Source organism: Lampetra fluviatilis, chromosome 53, assembly GCF_964198595.1.
Source record: "Lampetra fluviatilis chromosome 53, kcLamFluv1.1, whole genome shotgun sequence".
NCBI classification, from domain to species: domain Eukaryota; kingdom Metazoa; phylum Chordata; class Hyperoartia; order Petromyzontiformes; family Petromyzontidae; genus Lampetra; species Lampetra fluviatilis.
This window is the reverse complement of record NC_136327.1, coordinates 7,421,906-7,441,452: the sequence shown is the minus strand read 5'-3', so window position 1 is coordinate 7,441,452 and position 19,547 is coordinate 7,421,906. Positions and strand designations below refer to the sequence as shown.

Sequence of the window (19,547 nt, the reverse complement as noted above, 5' to 3'; positions counted from 1 at the left end):
AGTTATTGAGCGAATGTAAAAACATATAAACGCAGTCCAGGGCGCAGCACTGCGATTGCACGCACATGCCGCTGCTGTAAGGGTCGTTACTAGAGGCAGTTCTTGCACGCCGCTCGGATGTATTGGGGAGAGGTGGAAGTGCCCACGTTTTACCTCGCCGCACGCAACCTGCTGATCGACTGACTGCGAATGGTGAACCCATTCGTACAGCTGGGTGGACACAGCTGGGGCTGATTTAAGAAACCTTCCCCATTGCTTGAACCACCACACCCGGAGATGGAATCGAACCGGCGATGTCCAGTGGTGCTGACCGTTCAGCAGCAGCAGTGTTCTATAAAACACGAAATCGTTGACAACTTAAGGGCCCTGTTGGGTTCACTTCATTGAAACGAGGGTTCCTTCGCCATTCATTCGTTTCCTTCTTCACGTCCGTGCTTCCTTCCTTCTGTCCAGATGCACCCCGCCCTTCAAGGCTCGGCCTAATCAGCGAACTGTCAGTCGCTGCGTAAATATCGGACAAGTGGCGACTGATCCTGACCAGGCCGCCTGCGAAATATCTCAACACCGCTCAGGCCCTCGTGGTGACAGAGACTTGGGTTCTCTCTCTCGCTCTCGCTCTCGACCCCCCCCCCAACTTCTCTTGGCTGTCTCCTCTTTCCTTCTCGGCTTCTCTTCCGCTCGGCTGTTTCCTCTCTTTAGGTGGCTGCCTCCGTTGTCCTGCGCCACTCCGATTGCTCTCATTCCCTTTTTCCCGGTGCCCGTTTCGCACCGCGAGGATTGCCGCCGCCGCCCCCCCCACCCCCCTTCCCTCTGTATAGAGCCGGAACGCGAAGCCGCGTCACGGCAAAGGGGGCCGACCCCCTTCCCATGCCGTCAACCTTTTCGAGGGCCTGGGAGGAGGGGGGGGGGAACGCCAAGGGGAGGAGGGCGCGCAGCCGCCAGGCGACAGCCGCGGGCTGTGCGGGGTGCTCAGCTGGCGCGGCGCCCGACGGCGCTTTGCGACGGGGGGGCAAACCGCGGCCGTGGAGGGGGACGTCGTTGGGGACGTCGTCGGCGGCACCCCCCCCCCACCCCCCCCCCCCACCCCCCCCCCCACACCCCCCCCCCCACACCCCCCCCCCCCCCACACGACCGCGACGACGAAGGGAGAGACGGGAGGCGCAGAAAAATGGGCGCCGTTCGCGATCTCCGTTCAAAACGGCCCGCGACGCCGCTGGATCCAACTCGGCTTTGGAGGAAAGAGTCGCGGCACAATGCCGAGCGCGCTGCAGCAGACTCCGGATTCTAAGACGCTCCCCCGGAGTGTAGAGATGCACCCTCGCCTTCTGCAAAGGTTGTCGATCGAGTTAAGACAAAATCTGGTCTCTCACACACAACAACACACACAGCTGCTGGATTATAAGATGCGTGCACCCAATGGCGGAGCCGGGATTTTCAGGTAGCGGGGGCAACCCCTCCAGCAATGAAAAATTATAAGAGTTGTTAGTAAGTAAGGACTAGTCCCTTGCTTTTTATTCGACGCGTGTGCGGCGATGGCGCAGCCATCGATCGAGGGTCGGATTCGAACCGCGTCGTGTGATCGGCATCACGCTCACTGAAGGTGTTGATGCCTTCAGGAAAGTCGTGTGGACTGTATACGCAACTGCGCACAATTCTGTGAGTCACTTATAACCGCTTTGCCGTTACTTATTGCCAATTATGGACTCAGACTATTGTCCTATCATCTCATAGAGTCCCTGGCACGTAATAATATTCTACACAGTGGCAGTGGGGATCGCAAAATGCCGATTCATTACTAATAAACCCCAATGATCCGATCGAAATTAAGGATTTCGATCGGATCATTGGGGGGGCACGTGCCACCCCCCCCCCCCACCAGTGCGTGCACCTACCCCCAACTTTTGCTTTAAAATACCCGGGGAGGTGGGGGGAAATCTTGATTTGAAGCTTTCGTGACTGCAGGAATCCAAACTGAACCTTCAGCAGTTCCACTGCAGGATGATATTTTTTCTGCCTGAGGACGACCGCTTGTGTTGCGATCTAAGCGTCGTGATTTATTTTATTTTATACCTACGTGACTTTAGCGAAAGAACCAAAGAGTAAGGTGGGGGGAAAGGTGCCTCTTTGAAGCTGGCGAATAGGGTCATTGCTTGCAATGTCGCGATTTTGTGATCGCGAATAAACTGCTCTCCTTATAAACACTGCGGTGAGTCCACGTAGCGGCACCTGGTGGTTCAAGAAAACTCATCCACACACAACGCAGACAAACCGAAACCGCCATCCAATATGATTTCTACGCGAGCGATTCGCTGCCCTGTGCGTCGCGTGGGTTTGGATCGGCACGGGAGCCCCGAAGAGCTGCCCCCCCCCACCACCAAGGCCCCACCCCCCCTACTGGCCCCCCCCACCCCACCAAAGCCCCACCCCCCCTACCGGCCCCCCCCACCCCTGCCCACCGGGCCCCCCGTCCGCCACTCCTCGACTCGTCTGTCCTCGGTCATCGTCTCTTGGGGAACCCGCCCCCCCCACCCCCGCGCCAGTCAACCCCGCCGAGGCTCTAAAATGTTGCGGCTGCGATGGTGGAGGTGGTGGCGACGGTGGCTGTGTGGCGGCAGTCGCGATGTGGTGGTGGTGGTGGTGATGGTGGGCGGCGGTTGAAGCGGTGGCGGAGGATGGGTGGAAGGGGGTGAGGAGAAGGGAGCGAGGTTTGCGGAGGTCGCGGGGTCAGGTTTAGACGGCTCAGCCCTCGTTGACGTTTGACCTGGAACGAGAGCGGAGCTGCTGCCGCCCCCAGCATCCCTCCCCGCGAGTGAGGCTGCCCCACTGTGCTCCGTGCTTACTCACTCCTTTGCTCGCTCGCTCGCACACCTGCTCGTTCACCTGCCCGCTCGCTCACCCGCGAGGTCACCCGCTCACCCGCCGACCCGCCTAGCTCGCCCGCGTTTCATAACCCGCGAGACCGACCTCTCAATCTCTTGCACGGCTCCCTCGTTTGTCCCGTAATCCCCACGCAACCACCCCGTGACATCACCGCTCACCCCCTCACTCACCCCGTCACTCACGCCCTCTCTCAACCCGTCGCTCACCCCGTCGCTCACCCCGTTGCTCACACCCCGCTCTCAAGAGAGGCCCGAGTGGAGCCGGGAGCCGCTCTGGGCCTCCCCTCCTAGCCAAAACAAGTGCGCGTCGTTAGTGGGGGCCTTCAGAAAAATCCGCGGAAGCCGCCGTCGATTCAAACAGTGGGTTCCTTTCACGAATACAAAAACACGCGTGTTTTTTTTTTACTCAATCAAGTGTGAATGTATATTTGCAAACCTATGGCTGTGGACGACTTTGGGAGTGGAGTATATATGAATATAAAATTACACGTGTAAACATTTCACCTAATTTTCGTGGGGTTAGATATTTACCCAACTTTGGTGTCTTGTGTCCTTGAGATGTGGAATGAAAAGGAGCAGCCCTGCGAGTGCCCCACACGGGCCACCGCTGGGGGAAGGGGGCCCCTTCCACGACCACAAGGAGGTGGGGAACAGACTGGACCCGCACGCGCGACCTGCCCCATAGACTCAACCGTCACGCACGTCAGGAAACAGGGCAGCACTGCGCTGAGCATCGTCGTTGCACATATACGTATGTACGTAGCCAGCCGTGAGAAAGAAATGAGCTTTCAATCTAGATGATTTAAAAGTGCACAGCTCCAGTGGCTTCCTAATATCGGAAGGAAGAGTGTTCCAGACGGCCCCAGAAGCGCATCTGAAAGCGCGCAATGCGGTCGACCGTCTTTGTTCGATGGCTGCGAGGATGACCGGAGAGCACATGATGATTTACGCTCCTTGATGAGATCAGCAAGTTACTGTGGTTCCTTTGTAGCAAGAACTGTGTGTGTGTAATGAGTGCAACCTCAGCAGCAGCGATACAAGAGAGATGATGAGACACGACCGGCCGCCGACTAGAGAGAGAGGGAGAGACCGAGCGAGCGACTGCGGCTGAGAGTAGCTTCACCGTTGCTGCGCTACTCACTGCGCTACTCACCGCGCTCCTCACAGAGGGCCTCGCAACCTGGCCACTTGCACACGCCGTGGCACTAGGCCGGACGTCCCGGCGCAGCGCTCGCTTTGTTGCTGTCGTCGTCAGGCTGCGCTCTGCCAACGCGTGAGAGGTGCGGGTGAAGTATGGTCTAAACAAGTTGAACCACCCGCATCACTGAAAGTCACGGGGCAGCCTTCGTCCGGCGTAGGCTGGGAAACAGTTACCACGATGACGATTATTCGCTACGAGAACGGAACATCGCAAGCGAAATGTTTATTGGTGCTGCCGCGGATTTTTATTTCCCCCCCGTCCCGTTAGACACAGCATCGTCTTCACACCCCTCCCAACACCAACCGCACCGCCCACCCCTTAAATTAAGCAATGTCTCTCTGCTGGATGTTTTGTTTTTAAACGCTTAAAATAAATAAACACGAGTCCCCTCGGCCGCTCGCCCGCTCGCTCTGTGTGCAAGCTCGGCCCGTGTGCACACACGGCCCGTGTGCACACACGGCCCGTGTGCACACACGGCCTGTGTGCACGCTCGCGCCGTGTGCACACATGCCCGTGCGCGCCGTGTGCACACACGCGCGTGCACTCTCGCTCCGTGTGCACACACGCGCGTGCAAGCGCGCCCCGAGTGCGACGCGATCTGCCCCGGTGTGAAACAAAAGCGCGACCCCATTCCGCATCCTGCGTCGATCGCCACTGCCCAGAATCGTTTTGACACCGGCCGAGTGCAGATAAAAGGGTAAAGGCGCCGCGTTGCCGATTTGTCTCTCGCGCTTTGCTGCTGGCGGAAGGGCCTTCGCGAGAGGGAGCTCGGAAAATCGACCAATCGGGGCAAAGGGAACAGCAGGATTGAGCACGACTCTTCGTGGCTAGACAGCCGAGGGGAGGAGACAAGAGGATGACCGCCACGGAGACGGAGCGATTCAGTTGAGCTCAAGCGCAGAGGACGAACTGTGGCATCGCAGGAACGGCGCGGGCTGTTGACGGTGTGGGGAGGGGCCTTCATCCAGCGGTGGATAGACCGTGGCTGACAACGACGACAATATGAACAAAATGGAAAATATATTTTTTAAAGTCAAAATTAATAACACTGCGGAATAAACATGTATGTGTATATACAAATATATATATCATGTGCTGCTTAAAAAAAAAAGCTCCCATCTCTGTGAAAACATTAATTTTGCTAAAAGGATTGGGGTTTGCAGGGATTAGCAGTGAGAAGGTGCGACCTGTGACCCGTGACCTCTGCGAGTGACCCCTAGGGCTGCGTGGCGTGGTTGAAGTGCAACGACGCTTACTACGACCAATCCCGTCGGGTCTCGGGAGCTAAGCAGGCTCGAGCCTGGTCAGTGCTTGGATGGGTGACCGCCACCGCCACCACCAGGGCTTGCCAATTGTTGTCGGCGGGGAGCTGCGAGGTGTTGCCAGGGACAGTGTCGGCCCCCCCTCGTATAAACCACAGCGCGGTGCCGGGTCTTCTCCGGGCAACATCGGTAGGACGGAGCATGACGGAACACGACGGAGGATTTTCTCAAACCACCATCAATATATTACAAAAATTAACCCGTAAAAACAAAGTTTTTCACTATAAATCCTTTATATGCGTGGCGGCTAGAGTCCTCTCGTCCTCTGGCTTGAGATGGCTGCCACCTATGGGTCAGATGATTGGCTGCCACCATTAAGCAATTGGTAATTAAATATCATTTTTTTTCCTAAAAAGTGTAAAATTTTGGAAAAAAATTTCACGAAAATAAATTGTCACGCACAACGAGTCTGTGTGGAAAATGTCAGCTCGATTGGATCACGGTAAGTGGGTTAAAAAACGACCGAAAGATTTGCACGGTCGTAAGCGCGCAAGCAAGCAAGCAAGTGAACTTAATATAAAGGATTTAAAAAGAGGACATGTGTGAATAATCTTGGCCTGTCACAGCTTTAGCTTTTGTTACACGTGAGATGTTTGTAAAATGTGCGCGCTTGTTTAGCACCGAACAATGGTCCTATTGTAGAAGGAATAAACAAGACGCTTGGCCACTTATTATAGTCTGAGTCGACCTAGAGGAGGCCCAGGCCAGATCGACGTGCGATTTCGTCACACGGGTGTCGACTGTGCTTCACGATCAGGAAGCGAGACCTGGTTCCAACAACTTCATAAAGCAGCACGACACATGTGGACACATATACACATCCCCATACACAGTAGCCCGAACAGACCGTTGGGGCAAATTCTGCGTCAGCGAGCCCCAATTGAGGCCTGCGATATCCAAGAGTGGTATGGCCAGAACCATGCCTGGCAGCCAAGTAATCAACCTCAGGGCGAGTTGATCTGGAGAAAACCAGCACGTCTTCAGTTGTCGCTTGCCACTGGAATCTAACTTCGTCCGCCGGGGGTCCGCAGCCCAGTGTGCGCTCACCACCCCGCCACCACTCAAACCCAACTCCATACGCTCGATCTCACGCGCGCGTGCACTCGAACACACTCGCGCACGCTCACACACACACGCACGCACAATCTCTCACGCGCGTGCGGTCAAACACACTCACGCACGCACGCACATACACACACACAAGCACGCACGGGCACTCCAAACACGCGCTCCCCACGTGCCTCCTGTCCGCCCTGCCTCCCCTCCCCGGCTAAGTGCACGCGGCAGCTGGGCGGTGTAAATCAGCCCTCCCCTCTTCAATTAGCCGAATGGAAATATTTTGCTAATTATGGCAAAGTGGCGTCTGAAAAGCAGAGACAAAGGCCAAACACCCACGCTATGCTGCAGCGGTGGTTGGCCTGCCTCCCTCCCTCCTCCCCATCCCTGTCCTGCTCCCCTCCCCCCAACCTCCCTCTCACCCCAAGCTCTCCTCAGCCACCGCGGCCACCACCCGGCGCACCGCACATCCATTTCCCAGCGGTGGGGAGCTGCTTAATTGAATTCGACAATAAAATATGGAAATGTGGCGAGCGTTCATCTCGCAGCCAGCGGCCACTCGCCGCTCGCGTTCAATGCGGGGTTGCCACCTGTCCTGGTTTTTTCCAGGAAAAGGTGGCCGCTGACCCGGGAAATCCACGAGTCTTTCCCGTGACATTAGAAGTCCCAGTTGTTGTCATTTGCACAGCAATGACAGCAACGTAGCATTTTTCGATTTAAAGCTTTCGTGACTGCAGGGATTCATCTTCTTGGTTCTTTCGGTAAAGTCACGTCTCCCTGACAGACCTGGTCTTCACCTGAGAACGGCTGCTTGCGTTGTGGCCGAAACGTCGTGATAATTATTTTATTATGTTTTATTTGTATTATTTTATTACTTTCCTTCTACGTGACTTTACCAAAAGAACCAAGAAGAACAACGTAGCACTCAAGGCGATGCAGCTCTGTTCTCCGCTCCTCTGGTGTTGCGAGATAATTCCCGGGTTCTTTTGGACCTCACACAAGTGACAACCCCCAGTTTAAGGCTCATTATTAAATAGGTGTTGTTTCGGGTAATCGCACATCGTGGTCAGCGGGGCGGAGAGATCCTATGTGCTGTGAAGAAGGGACCTTGCCCAAAACGTTGCCTGGTGTATACTCTCATCTGAAGACGTTATTTCACCAATGTGTTGAGTCTCGTAGTTGAAAGGTCATCGTTGTGTGGGATGCAATCGGTTCACACGCAGGCGCTTGTGACGGAGGTGGTGGCGGCGGCTTGGGGAGGCCCTCATCCACCAGTGGAGGACTGATCACGGCCGATGATAATTGTGATGATGAGTCATGGGAGTTAGTGAGTTTATAGGCAGGTTGCGGGGGTTGCGGGGGTTGCGGGGGTTGCGGGGGTTGCGGGGGGGAGGGGTGAGCGGGGTGGCCCAGCAAGCGCCGCAAGCGCAGCGGCCGTCCTGAGCGAGTGAGCGAGCGGTGGGGACGTGAAATCTCGGCGCTAATTGGCAGAGCGGAGCGAGGAGGCGCCGAGTAGCGCTGAGCGGAGCGAGGAGGCGCCGAGTAGCGCTGAGCGGGCGACACGCAAAGAGGAATGCGAACCGAGTCGAGCGACACTTAACAACGAGTGGGGGGGGGGGGCACGGGGTTCGGGGGGGGGGGAAGACAGAATGAAACAAAAAGCACCCCTAGATTTTTTTTTTTTTACAAAACATGTTCTTTTGATTAGTGTCACAAAAATGTAATTACGGGTCCTAATTGTCTTACGAGTGGGGGGGGGAGGGGGTGGGGGGAGAGGCAGGGGGTGGCGGCGGGGGGGGGGGGGGGTCTCACCGGGTGTTTCTGGGCCTAACGAGGACTAACGACGCAGGCGAAAGTAAAAGACGTCGGTCTGTCCCGAATCAAAGTAATTCAATTACGGCCACGAGGACAGATGTCCCCCCTCGGCTGGCTCTCGCACCCCGCGGGTTGGGCGCAGGGAGGGGGGAGGAGGCCGTCGGCTCGCGATCGCGTGGCCGAGTGCAACTCCCGCATCCTCGCGTGTGTGCACACGCACCACAATGTTCACGGCAAGCTGCCTACGAAGACCGGCATGGTATACAAGGGGGGGGGGGGGGTGGTGTGCCTACCACCACGCCTGGCCGCCTCTGCCTCCACTATGCTGATATTTACACACTGTGCCAAGGTACTCATTTGAGGCTGAGTCGACCTCGGGGGGGGGGGGGGGCCTGGGAGCGGTTCCGATAACTGCCACCACTAACCGCTGAAACTAACACTCCTCAATCGTGCGCGTTAACAGCCTGCTCAAGGCTCCACACGGACGATCTTTGTGCCCGTGCACGGGGTGGAACAGTAGTAGGGACAGTGGTGTCCACTAAGCGCTCAGAATATAGTGATCTGCTACGATTCCCGGGCATGGCAAGTAACATCTGAGCCTGGCTTGAGCCTCGCCACGCTCACTCAGCCTTAAACGAGACACCCGGTGCGCTGTCCAAACATCGGCACTGGGGAGACAAAAGTGGCCGGGCGTAGGTGGTGCTGACAACACCACCCCCACACGTGTGCCACAGTGCCGGCCTCAGTAGGCGCTACTTGCTAACAGCACTTGCCCCAACAGTCCGCGAAGGTTTCACGTGCGATCTTTGTCTGCGTGTGCGAAGTGCGAAGTGCGAAGCGCGCGGAACTCAAATGTCAACACGAGCCGATCGCGTCGCCCGTGTCACCTCGCGTCAGCGTTACGCTGCACCTCGTAGCCGCTCAAATGAGCACTGCTCCGCTGCTCTGCCGTTTTGTGTGTCCGTCTGTGCGCTGGGTTCAGAGCCGCTGGTGGAAACTCCACAGTTCTATGGCAGGGACCGGGTCTCTCAAGCTGGGTCGATTTTACCGAGAGAGCTGGATAATTCACTGGTCAACACACTTTTTCTGGCACGAGGTATTCCAATGGTTTTAAGGTAATTTTGGGGTGCTGATTCCAAATCTGGCATCGGTTTTTGTCTATCACATTTATGGAGATATCAAATATTGCATTTTCAATAAAAAAACTGCAGAAGAAAAATATTAAATAAATGTGGATATCTACATAAAATTATATTATAAACACACTATTCTAAAAATACAGCACCATATTTTAACACTAAAGCAGTCACTGACTCGCAATAACTTGCAATCATAAGTGACAGAGTTAATTTCGGGTAAAATCAATGAAAATGGGGTATGCCGATAGCATAAAAATGAGATGTGATAGAGCAAATCTGAGATCAGATTTGGAATCAGCACCCTGAAATTTGTCAAAAACAGCTGCAAAAGTTCAGGCCAGAATTTTTTTTTTTTTTACCAGTGTAATAATTATGATGGTGATGATGGTCGGGTGATGATGATGGTGATGGCTCCATGATGACGATGACGATGCTGATGGCCGAATGATGATGCTGAATAGATGACGATGGTGGGATTTGAATCCACGATCTCACCACCGCCTTCTCATGCTTCGTTTCACACAATTCCCGAGGAGCCGCACCCTGGCTCCACACGGCTCACTGCCGCTGACCAAACCCTCACAAAGCAGTGGCTATCGGGTCAATTATTAATGCCACCCGCCACCGTGTTCCTTTGTACGACGCGACAAACAAAACAAACTATTTAAAGGGGTGGAATGAGGCGAGCGGAGACCAAAATAAAACCCAATTTCTCAGAAGCAAAACGAGAAAGAAACACCGGTGAAGTGAAATCTGTGGGAATGGTTGCGGCGCGGCCTTTGATGTCCAACAGGGAGTGCGGTTCGCACACACGGCTGCCTGGCTTTACAAGTTGATGTAAATATTACTGCTCCGCCAGCCAGCCAGCGCGGTGGGCGGCACTGCGAGATTAATTGGAGCCGGGTCGGTCTGGCCACCGCAGGTACACCAGGCCGTGTCGTCACCGCCTGCATGGTGGCGCCGCGGTGGCTAGGAGATGTTATCTCCCTCGCCTGGTATACAGGAGGTCGTGGGTTCGATCCCGACCCTGACGTCTGCTGTATACTTGGAGTTTGTGTGTCTCTCTCTCTCTCATCATCATCACGGTGGCTAGGAGATGTTAACTCCCTCGCCTGGTATACAGGAGGTCGTGGGTTTAATCCCGACCCTGACGCCTGCTGTATATTTGTAGTTTGCGTGTCTCTCTCTCATCATCACGGTGGCTAGGAGATGTTATCTCCCTCGCCTGGTATACAGGAGGTCGTGGGTTCGATCCCGACCCTGACGCCGGCTGTATATTTGGAGTTTGCGTGTCTCTCTCCGCGTGGTTTTGTGGATTTTTCTCCGGCTCCTCCGGTTTTTCCCTCTACATTTAGAAACATGCGTTCAGAATATTTGGCTGACGATAAATATACATGTGACAAGCCCCTTAGTTGAGCAATCATTTGTGGCCAGGTCGCTTCTGAAAAAAGAACTATATAGCTCAGTGGGCCTTACCTGTTAAAATAAAAATAGTTTTTTTTATAGTTTACAGTTTAAGACAACTGGGCACCGCCTTGGCGTGCCGAGCGCGGCCTCCGTGGACGCCACTCGAGGGACGGAGCCCAACATTCGCCCCGACGGCCCCCCCCCCCTCCCCCGGTCGCCTGGCCACGTGCAAATGATATTACGTCCGTCACTAGGGGCGATGGTCAACAATGCTGAAGGAGTCGCTCAGGACGGTGAGATCAGCCGGTGTGCTGGTGCCAGGCGGATCGCTACATTGCGGGGTCATGAGGGGTGGTGGTGACTTGGGAACGCATTCATCCAGCAGTGGGTTTATTGCGGCTGATGTTGATTTTCTGACGGTGGGGACAGCGGTGGCACAGAGGTTCGCGGACTGCGTTACCAAATTGGCGAGTTCGATTCCCGGCCACGGCAAACATTAGTGGCGAGCGATGTACGAACTGGGTTCTGAGCCTCCGAGACTTCATCGACCAGCGCTGACCAGCGTGGTCAAGTATGGCCAAACGAGCCTAAAAACGGCGTAGGAGGGCCTTCATCCGGCTGTGGATTGCCAAAGAGCTGCAAATGATTACGATGGTGATTATGATGTTGAGTAATTTTGTAACGAGGCTAACCGGCCGAACAAGGCCGGCGAGCGGGAGGTGAAGGACTAAGGGAACTTCAAAGAGGAATTAGGTAATGTACTTAATTTTATTGCTTACACCAACCAGAGTGATAGGTTTATAATGGGCGTGCGGTCTGGCTTTTCCTTTACAGTGTGCCTCGTGCAAATTTATACGTAAAGGACAAAGTAACTTTATTATTTTAACGGCCATTTATATATCGCCCCGACACCGCCACCCACCCCCCCCCTAATAAGAGAAGAAAGAAATCAAACTGGCTCGAGTCGGATGGCATGGCAGTGAACACACGGGTGGTGCAGTGGCCAACATCAGTGACGGTTATCTGAACGGGTTCTGGGCCTCCCCTAGGTCGACTCAGCCTGAGTATCTGGTGCGGTGTGTGTAAATATCGCCCCTGGGGAGACAAAGGCCGCCGGGCGTGGTGCTGGCCACCCACCCCCTCGTGCGCCGAGCCAGCTAACAGCCCTTTCCCCAACAGTCTATTAAGTTCATAATCAACGTTTTTGGGTTTAGATCGCGTTATTTATAAATGTGTCGTAACCCCTCGTGTGCCGTTCCGGCCTTCATAGGTGCTCACTAAGAGCACTTGCCCCTAACAGTTTGTTAAGGCTACACGGGGGATCTCTGTCTTTGTCCCTGGTGTAGCGGGTGGTGTAGTGGTCAGCACAGCACCCAGAGGTCACCGGTTCGATTCGAACTCCCGGCGCGGCGGTTGAAACGATGGGGCAAGTTTCTTGAATCCTGCCCCCCCAACCCCCAGCCGAAGTTATTCGATTGGTAGATCATGCATGGTGGGGTAAAGTGTGGGTATTCCCACCTCTTCCAAGATGGCTGGTCAGCGTAGAAGAGTAGACCAAACACCCTCAAGAGTGCCTCTCTAGTGGAGGCCCTTCTGCCAGCAGTGGCGTGAGCAGGACATTGCAGAGCTGCACCTTTACCGTATGGAACCCTAAACAATAACAATAAAGTGTAATTTTGATGGGGTTGGGATATTTGTGCCCCTCCTGCCCTGCCCTACACCAACCCCGCACTCTCCTCAACGTGGTGAAGTATGGCGCTAACCCCCACCCCCGACCGGTTGCGGGGAGCGCCTGCACCCAGCCAACGACTCACCAAGTGGCTGCGAGCGATTAATTATTAAAACAAAGCAGCACACGTGGGAGCAGGCGAGTCAAATCAATTCACAGATCGTCGCCACACGCCGCGAAAAGTGGGGCGCGGGACCGGCGCTCGCACCTGGATGCCCCGGCCGCCCGAGCCTCTCCGCGCGAACGCGGCCGCGTTTCGACCCATCGATTGCCGCCCGGCGAGTCAGGCGCCAGGCGGACCACGGGACACAGGCACACACGCACGCGCTTGTGGATACGCGCGCGCCGCGTGCGTGCGTGTTGCGCGCGAGCCCCCACCTGGTTGTCGGCGTTGTTGACGGTGAAGTACCCGACGCACACGATGACGGCGTGCAGCAGCTCGGTGCAGGCGTGGTGCGAGCAGTACCACAGCAGCGAGCTGGCGATGTGGCGGAACGCCAGAGACAGGCCCTCGGAGCCCACCACCTCCTGGCCACCGCACGAGACCGACCGCCCACAATGAGCCAACCGCACGTGACCGCCCACGCACGATCGAGCAACCGCACGCGACCCGAAAGCTCGTGTCTCAGAATGGCCGCCGCGCATCGTCGCCGCGGCACCTGGAAGGCGGCGAGGTCGAGGAAGGCGAAGCTGTTGAGCAGTCGCACCCCCTCGAGCGCGACGCCCAGCGTATGCGCCGGGTATCCATCCTGCGCCGACGCGCGGACCGACGATGCCGCCGCCGCCGTCGTCGCGGCCGGAGGGGCGGCCGCCCCCGTCCCCGCCGGCGCCGCCGCGTCCCGGTCGGGGGGCGGCGCCGTGCAGCAGCGTGCAGTAGAGGAGGTTGAGCACCCCGGCCGCCTCGGTGAGGCGCAGCACCGACGCCAGGCCCGTGCCGTCCGGCCTCCGCGTGTCAAACGGGCTCTGGCCGCCGGACCTGAGCGGCGGGGAGGGACGGCGCGGCGGTCAGCACGACGACGACCCCCGTGGATCCGAGCTCCCATTCCCCGTCGCCACTAATCCCCGTTGCCTAGTCGAACCGTTCCTGGGCCTCCCCTAGGTTGACTCGGCATTAATTGAGTACGTGGTGCGGGGTGTGCACGTCGGCCCCTGCTTGGTCCTGGCCACACCCTCGTGTGCTGTGTCGGCCTTCGTAGATGCCCATACGGGCGGATCTTTTGTCTTTGTGTGTCAGTGTGTGTGTCAGTGTGTGTGTCAGTGTGTGTCAGTGTGTGTCAGTGTGTGCGTGGGGGAGCAGTAGTGTAGCGGTCAGCACGCTGCGCTACGAACGCGACAGAATCCTGAGTTCGATGTCCGCTGACGGCCAACACCGATAACCATTATCTGAACCAGTCCCGGGCCTCCCCTCGGTCGACTCAGCCTCAAATGAGTACCTGTTGCGGTGTGTAAAGACACTGCCGCTAGGGAGACAAAGGCGGCCCCCTCGTGTACCGTGCCGGCCTTAATAGGTGCTCGCCAACACCACTTGTCCCAACAGTCTGTTAAGGCTATACGGGGAATCTTTGTCTTTGTTCGCGTGTGTGCGTGCATGTGTGTGCGTGCATGTGTGTGCGTGCGTGTGCATGCATGCATGTGCGTGTGTGTGTGTGCGTGCGTGCATGTGTGTGCGTTCATGTGCGTGCATGTGTGTGCGTTCATGCGTGTGCGTGCACGTGTGTGCGTGCACGTGTGTGCGTGCATGTGTGTGCGTGCACGCGTGTGCGTGCATATGTATGCGTGCATGCTTGTGTGTTCATGTGTGTGCGTGCATGCGTGCGTGTGCACGCGTGTGCGTGCGTGTGTGTGCGTGCACGTGAGTGCGCTGCCTTGGCACCGGCGTCGCACGGTCGCAATCGCCTCTGTCAACCACATCCCACACGTCATTCAAACGCCCCCACCCAGCGTCTCACACCCACCCCGCCATTCCGCTCCCCCCTTATGCTAGCCATGACCCTACCACCCCGTTACACGACCCCGACCCCAGACCTAACCCCGCCGTCCAAACCACTCCCGTTGACGTGACCGTAACCCCGACCCTGACCCCAGCACCCAGTTACGTGACCCTAACCCTGGCCGACCACCAACCCTCCCCAACCCCCCCCCACCGATCCCGTTTACGTGACCCGCCCCGACCCCACCATCGCCACCGCCCCCCGTTAGACGAGCCCGGGCAGTGACCTGGGCGCGACGAGGCGTGCGAGCGTGCAGGAGGCGCGCAGGAGGTGCACGGCGTGGGCCAGGAAGGCCGAGGTGCGTGGCTGGTCGTCCACGGAGCCCTGCACCGAGCGCAGACAGCGGCAGAGCTTCTCGGCCACGCCAGCGTGGACCATGTAGCTGCACGTACAGGCAAAGACAAAGATCCCCGCCCCCCCCCGTGTAGCCTTCAGAGACCGTTGGGGCAAGCGGTGCTAGCGAGCACCTGTGAAGGCCGGCACGGCGCACGAGGGGGTGGGTGGCCAGCGCCACGCCTCGGCCGCCTTTGTCTCCCCAGTGGCGATGTTTAGACGTTGCACTGGGACCGATTCGGATAATCGCCACCGATGTTGGCCGTGAGCGGGAATCGAACTCCGTTCACCGGTTTCGTAGCGCAGTGCGCTTAACCGCAACAAAGATCGCCCGTATAGCCTTGACAGACTGTAGGGGCAAGTGCTGTTAGCGAGCACCTATGAAGGCCGGAACGGTATACGAGGGAGTGGGTCGCCAGCACCACGCCCGACCGCCTTTTTCTCCCCAGTGGCGATGTTTACACACCGCACCAGGTACTCATTTGAGGCTGAGTCGACCTAGGGGAGGCGTAGGACCGTATCTAAAACTAACATTTATCATGAAATCACTGCCCGGCCATGATGATTGACTATATTGTGACACCCCGACTGCACTAACTCAAAGCCTAAAGGTAAATCTTAATCCCTAACACTAACCCGACGTCCTGACCCAAGGAAAACTCTCATCATAACCTCTGAATCTAACTCCGACCACTGACCCAAAGCCTAACGGGCCTCCGAACCCTGACCCCGAACCCGACCCCGCTCGTCACGCTCCGCCCTCACCTCACGAGGTCCGACGCGCGCCCACACATGCCCTCCCTGTGCCCCGTCGATGCTCCGGAGCAGGAGGACAGCGACGAGCACGACGACGACAGCCTCGCCTCCTTCCCTCCTCCTCCTCCTCCGCCTCCTCCGCCGCCTGCCGGGGTCTTACGCGGCGTCGCGGGCCGACTGCCGTCCGACCCTCCGGCCGCCGCCGAGGCGATGCTGCGAGCGACGCCGTCGATGACCGCGCCGCACGCGCGGAGAAGGGAGCCCGAGGGGCCTTCAAACACCTGGCGGTTGACGCTCCCGCTGGCGCCGTCGCCCCCGGCGTCGTCTCCGACCGGGATTAGCACCTGCGGGGGACGGGCCCCGGGACGATTATACACTGGTCAACACACTGTTTCTGGCATAAGGTATTCCAACGTTGGTCTGTCGTCGACAGACCTGGTTTTCACCTGAAGACGGCTGCTTGCGTTGTGGCCGAAACGTCGTGAGAATTATTTTATTATGTTTTATTTTTTATTATTTTATTACTTCCCTTCTAAGTGACTTTACCGAAAGAACCAAGAAGAAGGGGTTTTAAGGTAATTTTGGGGTGCCGATTCCAAATCTGGCATATCGGCTTTCGCGTCACACTCCACGGGAGGCAAATTACTCGGTCCGCTGCTGATGGGGATCGTACTGTGCGTAATCAGTGTTTAGCGCGAGATTCAGAACAGTGATTTAGAACTCTCTCCCAGCTGATCCTGCCCGGAGTGAAACCAAATCAACATTCCTCCCAGCCCTAAATCTTTGAGCCCTTCTAGAATCATCGTCATGATACTGTAATAAAAGACTTGACCACGATCTCTGGCTCAGTGTCCTTTATTTGGTCCGTACTGTATTACCCACACGGCTGTCTCTTCTTATTCTCTCAGTGCTGGTTCCGATGTCACTCCAGTCACCATCAGCAGCCCCGCTGCTGTTCTTTGTCGCTCTTGCAGCCCCCACAGCAGCTCCGCTGCTGTTACTCACTCTCAGCCCCCCTTGGCTGTAATCGCTGCTGCTCACTCCGCAGCGCTGACAGCCTCGTGCTGTCTCTCTCTCTCTTCGTCGCTCCTGCGACTCTCTGCAGCCACACCGCTGCCTCTAACACACAGCCTTCCTGGCTGTACTCTCCTCTCTCTTCGTCGCTCCTGCGACTCTCTGCAGCCACACCGCTGCCTCTAACACACAGCCTTCCTGGCTGTACTCTGGGGTCGGCTCCCGCTCTCCGGCGGTGCCCCCCTCCTCTCATTCGCCCTCGTGGCCTCACCCTTTTCCATTCACAATCCGACTGACTTCTCTTTCCGGTTTACCCGCTTAAGGACCCCAACCTTTCACCCACGTCACCTGGCTCCGCCTCCTCGTGACGTCACATCCGGAAGGTCGCTTACGCCCGCATTACACCACCCTCCCCCATAGAAAAAACCCAGCCGACCTCGGCTGAACAATACCAAAGCGTAATGCGGTGAACCGACCTTCCCCCTTAAAGGACACTAAGCATGTAATATAACAACAAGAACAACAACAGCACAAAGCACAACAACGCACATCCGCATGTCGTACACGACAGCCACCCGGCCCCAGGGTAGTGGAGATGATGTAATTCCGGGCCGCTTAAGAAAACCCCAATAATTACCCAAATAACCGCGATGGACGCCCCAGTATTTACATTTTAACAACAATATTATTTACACGTGAAAACAACAACAACAAAAAAATTTCTGCTCTTACCCACCAGCAGTCCTCCCTTGAGGACCAGCACAGACCTCAGACGTACACAGCATGTACCCACAGTCACTCTCAACAAACCAACAAAACCCCTAATCGCACACCCTCGCGTGGAGAGAGCCACGCTCCCCAGCGGTAACGTTTAATTCGCCGTAACCCTCACCGTGGTCGTCAACCCACGGCAACATCCATTTACCATACTCTCAGCTAGTGCCATTTCGGGGATGAGCAGCACTCGGCCATGCTCCTCCCTTACTATCCCATCAGCGATGGACACACACCAGCCTTGCCAAAAATAATGACGTTGCAACGTCAACAAAGTCTTCTGCACCCCTAAATGCAATAGTGTGTCACAATGGAGAGTTCTAAAAAGCACCACACGCCAGCTTTCCTGGAACCCTTCTCGCCACATAAGCAGACCATCTCGGAGAGCGGTTCGCGGCCCCACAGCCGTACTCGGACTCCCATTGTCCCTCATAGACCGCTTCCGCATGGACAACAACAACTCATCCATCATTTGTTCCCGAATCCAGACAGACCGCGGCAGATTCAAAACCCCGTCAGTCGGTCCCGGTTCCATCGGAGTATCCGACTTCTCGACGGCCAACGTAAGCGGCTGAGGGGGGTTTAGAATCGGCGAACACCTATGCGTCCCCGATGCACATTTACAAGGGGCGCGCCCTGGTAATCTGGAAAGTGCGTCAGCGTTCGCATGGCGCACTCCCTTCCGATGTTGAATTTGGAAGGAAAATGCCTGTAGCGTGTCCAACCAACGTGCTCACTGTCCCGATGGCTGGTCCATTTTAAGTGCATATTGCAAGGCCGCATGATCCGTACCCACAATAAAAGAACGACCGTAAAGGTACGGTCGAAATTGCCGTAGGAAAAACCAACCGCCAAAAGTTCTCTACGAGTGACACAGTAGCGTGTTTCCGCAGGCGACAAGACTCGGCTACCATACGCCACGACGCGCTCTACGCCCCCTTTAGACTGTGATAATACCGCCCCATTATCTGTGTCACTCGCGTCCGTATCAAGAATGAAAGGGCGATCAAAATCGGGATAATCCAATGTCGGAGCCGTAGCCAATAGATCACGCAGACTCCGAAAGGCCGCCTCTTCCGGCTGTCCCCAACAAATTTCCGTCCTTTACCCGTAAGGAGATGCAAGGGCCTCGCAATCGTCGCAAAACCCGGCACAAATCTTCGGTAATACGAGGCAAATCCCAAAACCCGCCGAACATCCTCCACGGTGGCCGGAGTCGGCCAATCCCGGACGCACGCCGTCTTTTCCGGATCCGTGGACGCCCCCTCAGCACTCACAATGTGCCCCAGATAACGGACGGACCGTTGCAGTAGGTGGCATTTCTTTGGTTTAAATTTTAAATTCGCAGAGCGCATCCTCGTGAACACTGTCTCCAGCCGTGTTAAATGTTCCTCAAATGTGCGGCTGAAGACAATGATATCGTCCAAATATATAAGACACGTCTGCCACTGCAACCCCGTCAAACGAGCTCCATCAATCTTTGAAATGCGCTTCATAGCCAAGGGAAGATCAATCCCTCAGCAAGGCCAGATATCAACGACCCCCCCCCACGGGGTAATGTTCTCTTATAGAGACAATAACGCCCTAACCCAAAACCCGTGAGCCCCCGGCACACCAGGTTCAGTCTGCCACCGCACAACTGAACCATGACTCCCCGAGCCATATAAGCACGCGGCCCATTAGTTTAAGACATACCACGGAGGTTTCGCCTCCGGGCTGTCAGGTCAGCCATCAGCCATAGGCCGACGTGACCACAACTCGTGCATCACCCAATCAACAATGGCAGGCATAACAGATGGAATATTTGCCCCACCGAGGTTTTTCCCGCGCACTCAAAATGGCGGCCCCCTTCGCCCAGCGCGTTCGCGCAATATCTCGCGCGCACTCAAAATGGCGGCCCTTTCCGCAAAAGCGCTTCGACGCCATACCCCGCGTGTGCGCAAAATGGCGGCCCAACGTGCGAACACGTGGCCAGTTTTCTCCATCCCCCGTCTTATTGTAACAATCCCAACAACGATAGACGCACAGCCCCAGCTTGCTGCGCGCAGCAGTCATATCGGGGAATTTTTAACCAATATTTTACCAACCACATTGGTTACACAACCCAACTCGCAAAGCAACTCGTGGCTGC

At 56.4% G+C, this 19,547-nt stretch overlaps 1 protein-coding gene across 1 annotated transcript in view; it reads right to left on the bottom strand.

The window, feature by feature from the left end:
* SCAPER (S-phase cyclin A associated protein in the ER) overlaps nucleotides 1–19,547 on the bottom strand; it is a 228,961-nt gene that overhangs the window by 12,836 nt on the left and 196,578 nt on the right. The window contains 5 exon segments of the mRNA XM_078879101.1: nucleotides 12,927–13,076; nucleotides 13,208–13,396; nucleotides 13,398–13,524; nucleotides 14,766–14,921; nucleotides 15,638–15,972. Coding sequence (XP_078735227.1) covers nucleotides 12,927–13,076; nucleotides 13,208–13,396; nucleotides 13,398–13,524; nucleotides 14,766–14,921; nucleotides 15,638–15,972 — 957 coding nt within the window.